General features: G+C 32.1%; 1 protein-coding gene across 2 annotated transcripts in view; it reads right to left on the bottom strand.

Moving 5' to 3' along the window:
- Nucleotides 1–12060: 12060 nt before the first annotated feature.
- The window catches only part of LOC125073555 (transcription factor Sox-17-beta.3), a 112451-nt gene continuing 107513 nt past the window's right edge, over nt 12061–16998 (bottom strand). Inside the window, exons 4-5 of one of the 2 annotated variants that reach the window (XM_047684417.1) lie at nt 13622–14215; nt 12061–13369 (exon numbers count right to left, since the gene is read on the bottom strand). In XM_047684417.1, the coding sequence (XP_047540373.1) occupies nt 12975–13369; nt 13622–14215 (989 nt within the window). In that variant the 3' untranslated portion in view covers nt 12061–12974. Of the gene's footprint in view, nt 14216–16998 lie in introns of both variants that reach the window. The other variant, XM_047684416.1, reaches the window with a different exon arrangement.

Here is a 16998-nt window from a genome sequence, read left to right on the forward strand (position 1 = left end):
TATTTATGTATGCAACGTGTCGATTTATGAATATTAATATGTTTTGACAGACAGTTCGTGTAATGTGTGAAGTTTCCTCAAAGAAGATCGTTCAAGTATAATGTTTGAATATCGAATCGTTTAATAGGTATTATTATAACGTTATAAATGCGTAAGTATGTTTATTTGTTACGCTTTTATGTCTTAAATACTCGTTTGATCATCATGTTATTTTTGATACGTGTAGTTTAATACAGGGTACGTGTCATCTGATTCCAATGAATGAAAATATCGTAAGGAATCCTGCACTGGAGTAGCGTTGGGGTACAAACTAGAAGCCCTCTGATCAAAACGGAAGCCATAGCCCAGCTGTGGCATATGATGTAACATAAAATAAAACTATTCATACTACATATTAAAATATATATTTAAAACGTGAGCAGGTAGTCTTCTCTTCCGATAATTCATGGTAAAAAAAAACATAAGTCATAGCTTATGTTAATGAGATAGGCTGTGACGGAACGGGCCGAGACAGGATGTCGAGGTGACGGTGCAAATACGTCGTTTTTATGTGGCCCCACTGATTGCTATAGCTTAGTGTTTAAATAGTCGATTGAAAAAAAAACATTTAAAGCATTTACCGATTGAGATTATACTTTAAATTTAATTAAAATTATATTTGTAACCAACAAGGTGCCGTCTGAAGTTTCTCTCGCGTGTGTTACATGGTCTTTGATTTTTCTGTACCCCGGACAATGTACGAGTATATGCAAATCGTCATGAAGATCAATTTGACGAGTTAAGGCATAAAAGCGTAACAAACAGACTTATTTTCGCATTTATAATAATATGATTTTGATTTATTACTATAAAGGAAAATATATATATATTTTCAGGTGATTATGTGTGCGCAAAACTCTTTATTCTCTAACTCCCATAATCCGGTGGGAGGGCAATTCCGATTCTTTCGGAAAGAGTTCACGTAGGACCAACGGTTTTACGTGCTGTCCGAGGCATGAGAGTGTACACGCTTCTAAATTCCTGTTTGCTACTGGGAATCTTTCCTCTGTAGGGTTCAACCCAGAATTGAAATACCTACCTACCGGCTCTGAATGTAGATACTACCAAGAATAATCAACTAGAAAGTAGGTATTCTTTTCCACAAATTTACATAAAATGATCTGATATTATTAGATATATGTACATAGCACTTAAATTTTCATTTCTCTCGACGCTTTTTTATCACTTTCGCGTACATTTATTAAGACTTTCTGTCTTCTATCGAGTAAAAATCTTTATTTTAATATATGAATTAATATTTCTAATTTATTTATTTATTTGTTTATTCATAGGTACACAAACATAATACAATCAGAAAATACATTAAAATTATGGAATTACAAATTTTGAGCTAGATTACATTCCTAAGCATGTGTACACGGCATACTCGTATCATTTATATATCAATGCAGTCTAGTACTATTTTATGTAATAATCAAAAATTAATAATTACAGCAATTCATTTTCTAAATAACATTGAATATTCATTACTATTAAACTAATAACAATACATCCATTTGAATTATGAGACTAAGATAATAAATTAAATCATGTAATCATAAAATAATACAATTATTGAAAGAGAAAGGATTAAAAGAGGATTTAAATGCATAAATTCAGAAATATCTGTCAATAAATTATTAAGTATTTCAAGTCGATCATTGAATCGTAGATATAATATTCCTTACAATGTTTTTAAATTTCGGGAAATTGGGATTGAATGTGTCTAATATGTCACTGTGTTTAAAAGTAAATCGTTGTAAGTACGACAAAATCTAACAATTGGATTATAATATGATGTATTATTACTGTAATGTTCCTTTGACATGATATTTAAATTAAAAATATTACAATATAATATATAGAAACGGATATAGGTACAAATATCTGCGGAATATTATTACAGAAACAATTCATTTTATTTGAGAGAAAACTAAGAGTATTGTTTTTATAAATATAATATTTACCATAAAGCTGTTGCGTTATTATCAATAAAATCAATATCAATCGAGATGACAATCAAACCAAACTCCAATTTAAAAAAAAGAAAAAGATGTTTGAAATTCGAACACTGCCTGAACACTACTAATAATATAATCAGTTATTGAATATGGATCTAAAATAGAGTATGACCGGAAGTCAGTTTTCGAAATTTCACGAGTGAAATTGAAAGTGAGCAATTTTTATATCGATATCGATTCGATTGATGATCATATAACGTTATCGTGTGTAGATCCACAAGTGCCTAACCACGTCGCTGCCACGTGCGCTATCGAAGATGTCTTTTTAACCCACATGCGTATCAACCAAAACAATTCATTAACGACCCATTGTGCAAAACGTAATCCGTGTTTCCAAAACATAGGAAAATAAAAGAGATTTTGATAAGGAAGCGATAGCGCGAATATGCGGTTTGATTTTGCTGATTTTTATATTTTTACATGAGATTTTATGACGTAGGTTTATTTTTTAAAATAAAATTATTAAAAAAAAAAAACGATCGTTGTCATGTGTACAAAAAAGTTACCTTCGCCATATAATATGTATTCGAATACAGACTAAGAATATTAATTTAAATAAAATTGTTATTAAAACACACGATAACAAAAATTTAATTTAATTTAAAACTTTATATAATGGAAAGACAGAGAAAGGTATACTTAAAGGGAATATAACGCTTTTTCCTCACGTAAAGATATCTGCCAGTTCACTTTACTGTAAGCCGCTTAAGAGAACTCCAATACAAGAAGACACAAAATGCGACTAAATATATATAAATATTTAATCTTATTGCTGCGTTGTTCTAGGTCTATGTTCAAGTCCTGGATATAGTATAGTTATTGGAGTTTTCTGTCATAAGGCAGAAATTCTCACTAGTAGCCTTGAGTTGGGAAGTTAGCTTATGCTGTTTATTTATAGTACATACTCGTAAGTCGTTAGCACGTAAATTATTTGGGACCTGCAAATGAACTCTTTCTGACATTAGCTGTCCCAGGATACCACGGACCCGTTTTACGCACAACAAGCGCCGAAGTGCAAGCAGTGTGCCGACGATCTTCGACCTTCTGGGGCGTCTCACTTATGGTCCGCCCTCAACGCAAGCCAACTGGATTAAGACGGCAGGTGCTTGAGCAATAAGATTCGTGGTGCTCAAACGTTTTTTATGAACTGTTACTGTTGTCATTGTGCCATTTTTTTTATAGTTAGGTAACTATTGTCGGTAAAAAAAACATATGGGTACCTTATTATGTACAACCTCCTTTTTTAATAATCTTTATGATTAAATTTCGAACACTACGCAAATACCAGTTATAATAATAGCATTTAAATAATACTGGCATAGAAGAGCGTGACACCGCAAGTCGGTTTTCAACATTTCACGAGTCAGATATTAAGTGAGTTGTTTTATAATAGCTCTACTATTTAAGAAATTCCCGTCGGGGCTCGACACGGGACTCCTTTGATGTGTCAACGCAAGAGGTTGTGGGTTCAAACCACAAGTTGGACCGATAAAAAGTTCTTGAGTTTTTCTGTAGAAAAATTCTCAGTAACTCTGGAAGTCTGGAGGTTGGAAGTGTATATACTTTCGCACCTCGAAAGCACGTTACGCAGTTGGTCCTGCGCCTGAACTTTCTCGCGTGTTGTCGGATTTGGAGTATCATCGGATTATGAGATTGACGGAGTAGACAGTACACTTGTGTTTGCAAACATAATTGGGCAATATAATATGTCCTGTGTGTTTGATTGGTCTCCCATGAGATTAGTCTCATCATCAAGTTTTTCTAAATGATTTTCTGTGGAGCAGGGTACATGGATAAGGCAATTCTCATTAACAAGAGATGAATACGTTCACCCAACAGTGGAACATTTTCCGGCTGTTAGTACTAAGCTTTATTATTAAAAAGACTTATACATCATGTATGTTTCCATAATTACATATAAATCTCAAATATCATCCGATGTATATAATTAGCGGTTCGATACTTTCGGATTGTTAAAAGTCCAACGATTGTGAATGTCCAAAGCTCGCTATGCAAAGCATCGGCGGTAATAAATGTATTGGCGCTATCTTCAAAGACGGATCGCTCTTTGCGCGCGCCGCGCCTGTCGCGTGCGCATGCGCTGAGGGACGGTAGTGTAGCTCAGGATATGCATATACAATAAAGGATATTATTAATTTAAAAAATATAAGCCGAAATGGCCCAGTGGCTAGAGGGCGTGCATCTTAACCGATGATTACGGGTTCAACTTAAGTAACTCTCCAACCAATGAATTTTCATGCCATTCATTTTTGTTTATGTCTTGCCTTTTCGTCATCTCGTGCTCAGCGGAGAAGAAAAACATGATGAGAAAACCTGTATGTGTATAATTTCAATGAAATTGTACCACATGTGTATCCAAACTCAAAAGCTCCACCTCAAAGGAAGAGAAGGCAGCAGAAAAGCATTAAAGATTTAAAAGCTGTTAGTTTTAAAAATATACATGTTCTGAAATATGAACGTTCAGTCCAAATCGTTAGTTAAAGTGAAACATTTCTACCACAAGCTTTTCGTGTTAAAATATGTAAGAATTTATCACTTACGGCGAATATATGGGAACATTTCCATTTTCCATCTTTTTCCTTTAACTTCAAGAAAAAGGAATAATTTTGAGTATTACGAAGTTATATTCTGTGATTTTTAGCAGTGTGTTACGTTTGTTTGTATGTGTGTGTCTATGTATTGTGTACTTACTAGCAATGCCTGTTTAATGGGAAATACCCAATTTTCCTATTTTTCTCTCAACCTAACTTGCGTTTTTCATATCTCCAGGGTGCTATACAAGTGAACTATTAAGTCTCTATATTGAGAGTAAATGATACTATTGATTACTATAGCGAAAATTTGGGTACGTTTTCATAGGTTTTTTTTTTCATGTCATTTTTAATTTTCATTTCACATTAGATCACTAAAAATATTTGTAGATATTGAGTAATATTTAATATTTAATGCAAGTTCCAATATTATCTATCATATTTATTTTTATAAGTCTGAAATTTGAAATGTTCATAAAAATAATTACCTAGAAATTTCAGAGTTGCCTAGAGGAAGTGGGCAGTTCTTTTAAAAATAATAGGCACTATAAAGGCGTATATACTCTGTTATTTTAATGCTATTAAATAATTATTTATTATTATTATAGATAACCTTCTTCAATGAATGGTTAATGTAACGCAATAAGAATTATTCAAATTCCACTGGCAGTTCTTGAGACCATACAATTAATTTTGCATCATGTAATATAATATTACTATTTCGAGTTGGAAGACGCCATTTTAGTTCATTATTATTATTTTTTTCATTCAGCCAGCACTCGTCAAATGTCAACAAGCAATTATTTGTAATTGCAATACACAATGCTAAACTTATTGGCAACAATTTCGCTTAAGAATTAAATTTACGTCTACTTTTTATTTCGTACGAAGTTTAATTGTTATATATGGTCGCTTATCACGTGACTTTTTGATATAGAAATGCTGAAATATATTAAAATACATTTATCAGTGAAGTGTAAATAATGGAATACAAAGAAATAATATATCAATAAAAATTACGACTTCAATAATACCCTGACAAAAAAAAATCACAAATAAGTTATCCCGTATTTTTTCTACGAATTTAATGGGAAGTATAACACCCACCACACCTCCAATTAAAAAAAAGGTTTTTCCAAATAGGTTCATAAATAGCAAAGTTCTGAGGTAACAAACAAAAAATACAACCGAATTGAGAAACTCCTTTTTTTGAAGTGGGTAATAAACGACAGTCTGCGAATGGTTGTTCTTGAGAAGATTTGGAGTTTATTCATTCAGGATGCTCCGGTTGGTGAAAAATATAAAAGTGACATTTTATCAGAAATATACAGGTTACCTCAAGATGTTTTATTTCGTTGCTTGCCCTCAAGTTGTATTAAATTTTTTTTACAACACGGGGTTTCTTAATGGTATTTCATATGGCATATTTTATTTGAAAAAAAAAGGAAATCTGTATGCTAATCTATGAAGGGTATAAATATCATGTCAAAAAAAACTTGTCTAAGACATCGACTTGACTATAGACAATATTAATACTTTTAATGACAATTACAAATAGAACGAGGTCGATAATACGGTTCGTTAGCTGATTTCATAGAGCGATTTTAATTTCCTGTTCATGATTTAAGGTAACGAAAAAATAGACATTAAACGATTAGGATGTCGATAAATACTATACACATAAACCTAAGCCATAATAAGATATGTATTTTAAAAAAAAAACAAAGATATTTTTTTTGACAAGTTTAATGTCAATGGTGAATTTTGCTTCTTTATTTAATACGCTTCGATAGTATTCCATAGAGAATTCCGTATTTCCTTTACATATTTTACAAAAAAAACCATATCGAATAATTACATTCATACATGGTTAATTTACTTTAATCCTTAGCCTCAATTAGCTACGTTTTTGAAAGAAACCTAATTGCCTAAAGAACTTTTTTTATATCTGTTCTTGCAAACGTTACTGTAGTAAATGTAAAATGTAATTAGGAATTAAATACGTCATAATGCAATATCGATCCGGTTTAACAAACTATTTACTTAACATATTTATATACAAAGTCATTACTCTTAATTTAAATATTTCTATGCAACATAATTCTCAAATTCCTATAAACTTGAATGTTGTCGATTCATATATTTCACCTAATAATTATAGTCATACATTCAGACAATTTTCGTTCTTATCGCTATATATTTACGTAAGTCGTATTGAAATCATAAACAATTCAGAGTTATTTATGAATGGGACGGGCAATGAGACGAAGTTTAGTACAAAAGGCGTTGCAAAATATCGTATTATGAACTTTGTCGTTCGGAAATAAGATTTATTTTTCAATGTAGGTTAATTTTACAATTTGAATCGTATGTGATTTTAATTCAGAAAATTTTGAGGAGGAATCAAATGCTGATTATTTAATATGGAACTTTTATATGTTCCATGAAATGTAAACGATTTATTTTCCATTTTACGTAAGCTTTAACTTCCATATGGTCTGATAAGAAAATTGTCAACCGGAAACGGTTGATGACTAATGATCCCTGTGTTCGATATTACTAATGTGTAAATTGTAATCTTAGATTTCCTTTGCTATGTATTAAAGTGTGTTTAAAGCGCACCTGCTTATGTAATTATATTATACATTAAAACCTTTTCCGAAACGCGCTGCATCTACGGTATAAGTATATTGTTTTAGTATATTAAAAAATAAAAATCTCGTAGTTAAGATAGATGTGCTCTACATTTAAATTCAGTACAGAATTATATTTTCATATGAAGGCGCACCCCTCGAGTAATTGACGTTGGTGTTTAGATGATTTATGGTAGGACCACACGACACAGACTTTTGTGGTACAGACATCTGTACAGTCTAACAAATCTGAGTAAAATATTCTGTCGACAAAATGTCTGTACGGACTTTTCATTAGGTCCGACTTTTAGTTTTGAAGATGCAGAGTTTTTCAAACAATCTTCTTAGTAGTATCGCTTTAGTTTCGGTGGTAAAATAATAGAAATTTTTGCCTCGGGTATTACATTCATTTTTTAGTAAAAATTTAATCAATTAATAATTATTCACTGGTCAATTATTTTGTTCCAAATAATACGCAGCCATACATACAAACTTTCATGAAACTTTTGTCTGCGCTGCTTAAGTTGCACAGATAAAACAGAATCAATAGAAGTCTATGCCAAGTCTGTGTCGTGTGGACCTACTATTAGTGTGAGTTAGAAGACTAAGAATACCAAGAAAGGTAAAAATACAAATTAGATTGTATTTGTTAAGTTTATTTTATTTAAAAATAATTGATTTAACGTAGAAGGGTGCGCCTTCGTGGGCGTGATCTACGTGTTACTGTTTTTGATTGTATAAATTATTATATACTTAATTAAATTTGAGACATTAATATAATAAGTATTACAGAAATGTCAAAGAATATTTATGTGCACCCTTTTTTACTATATATGAGTAGCAACCTTATTTATTATTTTTTTTTAAATTGCCTGTTATTTTATACAATTATGGTCTCTAAGTCTATCAAAATAATCAATCTAATTTTAAATCTACATAAAGTTATTGTAAATATATTGGGAAGAAACTGTAATCATTCTTATTTTGTTAAACAGGAAGGGTGTTTCAAGTGCCAAAGTTATATCCTTACAACGGTATTTTGAAACACCCAAAGTAATAATGATGTCGTAGGACATAAAACTATTTGCAATCTTGGCAGAGTATATTGATGTTAAAACATGGTGCTAGGGCGTTTGCAAGCCTATCTGGTAGTAATTATGGAATCTGAAATAATGGCATACGATGCTATAATATCAATTACACTAAGATTATTTTTGTTTAATGTAAGCTAAAACTGTTGCTGATGTACATAAGGTAAGATATACACTGCGCGTTTGTTTCGTTGGAATAACAAACCAAACTGTATTTACTGTATTGCTAATGAATGTAATGTATTGCTTACAACGTCAAAATTTGCATAATAATAAAGTTATAATATATGTCATTAAATATGCTTATAGTGTTTGGGATTACTGTGTGACGTTCATATGTATAAGAATTGCTGAAGTCGCATCGGTTGATGAGCGAATCCAAGGTAAGTCGTAATCTTCACTTTGGAAAAGACTTATAAAAGAAATTCTTAATGCGAAGGTAACTCTGTCTCTCTGTTACGCGTTCACGGTGAAACCACTGAACCGCGATAAAAATCGAGATTTTTCGATATTATCCTTGAAATTCAATGATATGAATGTTCAACGGGCGGCCAAATGTTTGAGGTTTACGCGTGGTGTTTATGTTAGGTGCGTTCAGAAAGTGTGTTCCAAATAATTATTTCATACTCCTGTGTGTGGTAGTTAGTATTTTTATATTTATGTTTGTTTAGTTTTATTTTACCCGAGCGAAGCTAGGTTTTCATCTAGATATGCGGCTGGTTACATTTTCATTTAGATTACACATTGTATCAACTCCAAACCATCATTTTATAAAGGTACTACCCACTCATCAGATATTCTAGCGCCAAACAGCAGTACTCAGTATTGTTGTGTTTGAAGGGGGAATGAGCCAGTGTAACTACAGGCACGAGGGACGTAACATCTTAGTTCCCGAGGTTGGTGGCGGATTGGTGATGTAAGGAATGGTTAATATTTCTTGCAGCGCCATTTCCTATGGGCGGTGGTGACCACTTACCATCAGGTGGCCCATTAGCTCGTCCGGCTACCGATATCATAAAAAATGACTTATTCAATAATCGCATAGTTCTAACAAAGAACAATATACATTCGATTTTTTTATTGAGACAAACGAATTTCACTTGTTTTTTCACAATTTTATTGAGAATTAAATAAGTTTCAATTATTTTTCATAGATATATATTACAATAGACAGAAGTTGTGTATGTATGTTAAATGTGTTAAATTAGGTTGATAATTACTAGTAGTAATATATATTGATAATAGGTAGACTGGACGCATTAGTTTGCGTGATACTTTATATACAAGAACTTCAAATTCAAAATCACTTCATCCAAAGAAATTAAGTCAGTTCTGATACATGTATTGAGTTTTATTAGAAAGAAACACATAAATGAGGTGCATATGTCACCATTGTATTATGAGATCATCGGATATGTCTATTAAATATTGAAAAAAAAGTGTCAAGTGGCAAACTCAATTCTGACTCTTTGGACTTTTGTCATCCCCTCTCCAAGCACAAGCTTAATTGGAAGAGTATATTGGAATATTAGTAACTCTTGTATATGGGGCATTGCTAATATTCTTTTTTTTTTATTCATTCAGGTGATAATAAGTATTTGTGACTTAATTGACGTATTACATTTATTTTTCTACTTGACGTTTTAAGACATAATTGAAATATTATAAATATGGCGCCTATTTCTAAATGAATAGGGCAAAAAATGTTAGATAGTTGATCTTCTTTATTGGATGTTTGCGTAAAATTGGCTTGCTTATTGAGCAAAAAGTAGGGAATAGACTAGTCCGAAATTATATACACAGATTATTTATTAGTAATGAATAATTTCGTTGGCTTAACAAGATTTAGTATCGTTAGTCAGTGTTGACAATTCGCCCACGAAAGCTTATATTGTCGAGGTATATACTTAACTAATTGTTTCTTAACGAGCGTACTGCTTAGGATAGATTTGGAGTGTCAGATTTAAATTAATATTAGTGCAAATTCAATCATTGACGTGCGATATAATTATTGTATTTGTACATTTGACAGTTTAGCTTTTTTATCATTATTCGCTAGATGCATTACTGCTATTTGAGTTTTTAAACATAGATTTAGTGTAGGGTAGATACCGCATGTTCAATAGATAGTATGAACACGCACAAAAAACATGAAATATTTCAGAATGAATTTAAACAGCTATTTAAGTAACAAAATTACATACCGAAAGTTTTGACTCGATTTTATCTGAGAAGAGTTTTACAGATTATAATGGCATAATTACTAAAACACAAGCTAAAGTAGAAGCGAGTCGAGTTTGTGCACAGCACAGACTTCGGAAACGCTTAGTTGGATGGTTTGTGGTATCTAGTTTAATCTAATTCTGTGGGCTAAATTGTTTCAACTTTAGTGAAGCTTCAAATGGTTTAGAGTGTTGTTAATGCGTAAATACAATTTTGTATGGTGATTCTCAGAAAATAAAATAAAAATACAGCAATACATTTTACAGTACATTTTATTTCATTTTACACAAACAATGATCCTATTTGATAGGACATTTGATTATACATAAAAGGTTCATTCAACTTTAGGGCGTTAACTACCGAAATAAGGGCACGAAATCACCGGGACCATATTGCACGAATTACGATTTACAAACTCAAAACATTGTTTTTGCATATATCCTGTTTTGGCGGACCTTCAATACATCAATACCGGCGCGGGCGCACGGCAGGGCGGGTTTCGGTCCGATAATTACAGCGCTTGCGCCGCGGGCCGGCGTATACTCTTGCCACACAGATTATTTAGTAATTTTAATCTTGTTTGGACTTATACCTTTTCTGTTGGACTTAGTATCTCTTTTCGCACACTCCTTAGCGATTACGAGTTACATGTGCGGTATGTTTTAGGTATTATAATGATTAATACGTTTTGTTACTGTGTAACTAATAATTACGTGCGATTTGAATTATTGCCGTATTAAGAAATTTAGTAACGTTTTGTGAATTGATTTTAGATCTTATTGTTGTTTTATTACTTACTTATTTTCTCGCCGGCGGCTTGCGGCTGTTAATTTTGTATCAGCTTAATATCGTGTAGAATTCTTCTAACGTGTGTACTTAATTTAATTTCATGGCAAATGGAAATGTGGATGAATTTTTAAAGTTGAGTCTTCATTAATCTGTGCATTAGTTATGTTTTATTATAGTTATGAATTAATATAATATTTTTGTAGATTACACGTAACATAGACTGTTTAATGTTAAATCTAAGTGCCGATTATTCATTTCACATAAAAAAAAATAGAAAGAGTTACTGGAATTTCATTCTTACTTTTTAAAATTAATTAAAAGTATTTTTTTTTTATTCGTGTAAAAGATAAAATTGAAAAATGTAACTATTTCTAATATATATACCTACCTACCTATATGTAATATTGTAACTTTCTTTTGTTTATTTTATTTTATTGAGATGAGGACGTTAGACATTAAATTGAAAACTTACGTTTAACATTGTGTAAAAACTTTTAGTATAATTAATGAACCTAGTTATTAAATGACGGGACAGAAAAAATACAAATATATTAAGAATATAATTTTTATTGCTTCTTATAAATTTTCTTACAAAACAGGAAGATCGTAGTTTCGCAGTGCGAGTTTTTTATTGAACTAAAACTAAAAAATTGCTTAAGCTTAATAATATTTCAACTAAAATTTTAGTAAAAATTATATTATAAACTATGAGATATTTTCATTATATGCTCTTACGATTTATACAGACAAAGTTATAAACTAACAATAATTGAATTTCTATATCTACAGCCTTAATGGAAGAACTAATTTTTTCATTTGAATTCACATTTTTTTTTTCGTTTCTTAAAATATACAAAAATAGTATACAAATAAATAATCTTTTACATAGGAAACGACACCTCTGGATATAGGTTCTGTATAAGTACTGTTGAATTTAGCACCAAATACATAACAATCAACAGTTATTTGCGAAAAATAATAAAAAAATACTAGTGTATTTTTTTTTTCAAAATAAGAAACAACGATCGAGATTTCAAGCTCAATAATTCAACATTTATTTTGATTTTCACAACGAATGATTATTCGAATAAAAATTGATATAAAAATACTTATTTTTTATATTTACAATTAAATGATTACAAAAATCGGGATATTTTCTTCGGGATATACCATGGCAGGGTATGGACTAATGAAACTGCGGCTGTTTGGAAATTACAAGGTTGTGTATGAGATGGGACTTGCCCATGAATTTGCTCACAGAAAGAAGTACGTATTGACCGCACATTCGTTTTGCATTTTCGTAGAGCGTTCAATTTCGAAAGGCGTTTGCTCAGTCCATTTTATTTGCCTATAATATTATAATACCAATATATTTGACATACTAACGAAACAATCACGTGGCAATTGAAGGCAATGCGTTCAATTCCGAATATTTAAAGAATTTTATGATAACGTTAATATCCATTACATTAATAACACTTCATTTTATTTAAAACATTTTCGAACAATCAAGATTCAATGATAACAAAGCTTATATATTTATAACAATAATACATCACCGATCTCAAAAAATAACTCTTTGGGCTACTTTAAAAGAGTTCCTATATTTCTAGATTATTCTTATAGTCAGTTGCTGTAGCATGTTTGTCTGACGCCCGCGAGTATGACGCTGAACTCATCGTCAGGTCTCACATCTGTACCAGGAGGGGCCGGCGTGTAAGGCCCTGCGGGAGGTGCTCCCGAGATAACAGAAGCGTAAGGAGAAGGGTACATTCTCTCTGAACAGTATTCCGGGCCAGGTGCTGGCTCTCCGCAATACTGCTGCCTATACTGCTGCTGCTGCTGTTGTTCGTATCTGTACTGCTCCATGGCCCCTTCCGTTCCATAGTCCAGATACTTATCAAACTCGCGTGCATCCAGGTCTGATTCCGGAGATCCTGTCCGCATTTCAGATCGAGGATTCATCATACCTTGATCCGTTTCTTGAGGCTGGTTCGGTGGCTCCTCCGCAAAATACGTTCCACCAGCATTATATTCTTCGTACTCAGTTTTAGGCTGGTCAGGGTAGTGTGACACATAGGAATCCTCAGTTTTATACATCTGATCGTACTGGTCGTACGGGTGATACTGAATGCTATACTCCGTAGTTAGAGGTCCACTTGGTGCGGACGAGACTCTTGGCGCAGATGACCCCAAAGCTTGCTGGTCTTGAGACGTTGCTACTGGCGGGAAAAACGTCCCAGTAACCAATGGAGGCTGCTCAGCTAATGTCCTCTGGGTGCACATTACGTACATACCATTAGCCATGCCCATAGCAGCAACAGGAGCTGGAGAAAATGAACCAGGATTCCGATATGATTTGTAGGAATACGAGTCCGACATCGACGATGCGTTAATAGCTCGTCGCCTTTCCTCGTACTGGAAATTTTCCTTTTCATTTTCTACTGGCGATGCGTCTGGGGTAGGCAAAGGGGCTTCGGCTGGCGCACTTCTTCTCCCTTGGGGCTCAGGAGACCTAGCGGGTGATGATTCTGGTGTTTGAACGTGGCCGTTAAACTGGTTAGACTGGTACGAGTCTGAAGCGAGAGGTGAGGTTCGATAAGGAGAGAAACCAGCTCCTGGGTTGTGAGAAAAACGTGTGTCAGGAGAATCGGTGGCGTTGGCGTAAGGAGATCCTAGAGTTGCTGAGGCGGATGGTGGAGCACTAGATGGCGTGGCGGGCTGGTTCGGTCTCGCCTTGTTTTGTTTTCGTCGGCGTGGCCTGTATTTGTAGTTTGGATGTTCAGTCATGTGGATGACACGCAGTCTTTCAGCTTCCTCCACGAACGGTCGCCGATCTTGCGGTGTGAGTGAACGCCATTTTTTACCTGAAAAACAAAAACATAAATTGAATTGATTTATTTGATTTTCCTTGACAATTTAGGAGATATTTGATTTTTATTTATAACTCAGTAGCCAAAAATCTATGTGGAAGTATTTAATATTACGATATTTTTCCGCAGGAATAACTGATTTTAACCGTTTACGCTTTTATATTTAAAAAATATAATAAAATTTCCAACTATCATTACTAATAACGCTGAAAAGTATCAAGATAACATTCCTGAACGTAACATTAGTGGAATTTTATGAATGCAAAATAGACAGCAGCTGTCACAAACTCAGGCTAAATAATCACGATAGTGTTTATCAAATAACTATAAAACACCTACCGTGAGTGTCTCATAAATAACCTTACACTTGGTTACGAACAACTGGTAACGTTTTAAAGAAATTTAAACTCTATTTTATGGAGAGTAAAGTATTTTTCGGTCTGAAACGAAATGTATAAAGTTGGCGGAGGCATTATCGGGAGCTTTAACAATCTTTAAGGATATTTATCAATGAGACGCTACTTGCTACTGGCACAGCTTTAGTGAGGCGCCGGTCGAGTCGATAAAAACTATAAATTATTTTAATTGCTAACTAATTTATATCGTGTGTAATTATTGTAATTTATTACATGATATGCAATAATGATTTATTGATATATTCCTTGATCCATCTTTAGTAAAGTATGTTAAAGAAATTTATTTTAAGTTAAATTGTCTATTATTATAATACTGAAAATAATTAATTCAAATACCGACTCGTTCGATGAACGGGACCATCAAGATTTTATAAAAATAATATTAATTTTATTTTTATAAATATATTCGAATAATTTATGAACCTTAACGGTTATTGTCTTACTAATCGTTCTATACAATATTTAGTCTATAAAAAAGGATAATTCTCATTGTATATCTCATGTTATATTAAACCACAAATAAGTATTATTATAATAAGTTTATTATTAACTAAAAAAGTTAACATGACAAAAGTAATTGAAGCTTAAAACGTTTTCGACGAAAACAAAAACATAACCCAGGTACGAAGTTGAACCTGCTTGACTGATGTCAAATGTCAAGTTGACAAATGAGTAAGGGCTTCCTTAGTTCGATACATTAGTGCTTGCGCGGATCATCGATGTTTTCTTTATCGACAATGGTTGAATATTGTAATGATGTTTGTATCTGAAGATAATAAGAAAATATATTTATCAGTGTATAATTATAAATAGGTAAACGTCTATGTACTTTGTTTATAATTAATTGTTATTAAAAATAATTTTATTACAATTGTTCATTAGAGTAGCATACTCAATTCTTTTTACATAATTATTTTATACAACTAGTTTTAATTATTTGTTAAAATTTAATTACTCATTGTATTATTTTCTTTCGGCTTAGGTTAGGGGCATATAAAGGTAAATATAAAAGGTAAGTGTAAAAATGTATTAAAAAAGATATATATTACAGACATGTAATAACTACTTTTTTGTCCAGTAACTATTTCTTATTTTTATTTTTACAGTTATATAGACCTTCATTTGAATACTTCTTATATAAATAAAGCAAATAATAATAATATTTTATTCTGCTTGTAATCAAAACAAAATAAATTAGTAGATATATATTTTTTATGATATGAAAATAACTTCGTAACTATAAACTTTGTTCGGTAGTGGGACATTTAGTGGCCGCCATTTTACATTTAATTAATAACGTGACAAATGATTTTATCTTTATCTGTGGTAAGTCACTACTAACATACTAGTAATATCGTCATGAACGTTGAAACTAATCTTGATAGTATTTCGTATGTATTATAAATAATCCGTCTGTGTGTCTCGGACCACCGGTAGCGTATAGAAACCTAATACCCCTTATCAATATTATAGAGTGTCGTTGATAAAACCGACGCGTGCGCACCGAGTACATATGAGATGCTTTCATAATAAAAATAATAGTGTATGTAGTCTCCTTTTTAGGAGTTCGTATTGTCAGATGTGTAATTAATTATCGGGTATTTCTGTTTAGGGACGTGTAACAAACAAACTGTATATACACATAATTTTTTTTTTGTAATGCCTTACTAAAAACCAATAGAGGTTACTAAACCTATATATATAGAACTTATATCTAAATATGCTGCGCTTTTCGGTGAAGGTTTTAGTATATAATATACATATATATAAAAGCATTTTACTGTTTTCATTTCAGACGATTCAGTGTGATTTTAATGTTGTTATTATTATAAGCTTCAAATTTTATGGGTAAAATTGATAAAAAGTTACGTTAAGTTAATTAGATTTTATAGATACTACATATACTCATACATAACAAAAAATATATATATTTAGATGCGGTAAGCTAAATGCTGTATAATAGGGGGTGAGCTAAGATGGCCTATTTGTTAGAATTGCGGGCTAAGTGCAAATGAATTGTTGTGTGCTAAATTTGTGTTAATAATTCATATCGTGCTCGTTGGTGTCTTATTTAATTGAATCTTATTTCAAATTGTATTCCGTTATACACCACATTGGAGCCACGGGGTGAAAGCTTCAAACCTATTTAAAGAAATGGCGCCATAGCCCAGCAGTGGGATATTTACATGTACTTTTTGTTTTGCTTATTCAATATAAGGAGTTAATAATATCTCATTTGTATATTATACTTAAATCATGATAGATATGTTAGCTTCTTTATGTATTTTTTATTTATAACAAATGATCCAGAACATTCCAGAATATTAAAAAAAAATCTCCCCAAAATAAATGACGAGTCGT

The sequence above is a fragment of the Vanessa atalanta genome, chromosome 24, assembly GCF_905147765.1.
Source record: "Vanessa atalanta chromosome 24, ilVanAtal1.2, whole genome shotgun sequence".
In the NCBI taxonomy this organism is placed as follows: Eukaryota; Metazoa; Arthropoda; class Insecta; order Lepidoptera; family Nymphalidae; genus Vanessa; species Vanessa atalanta.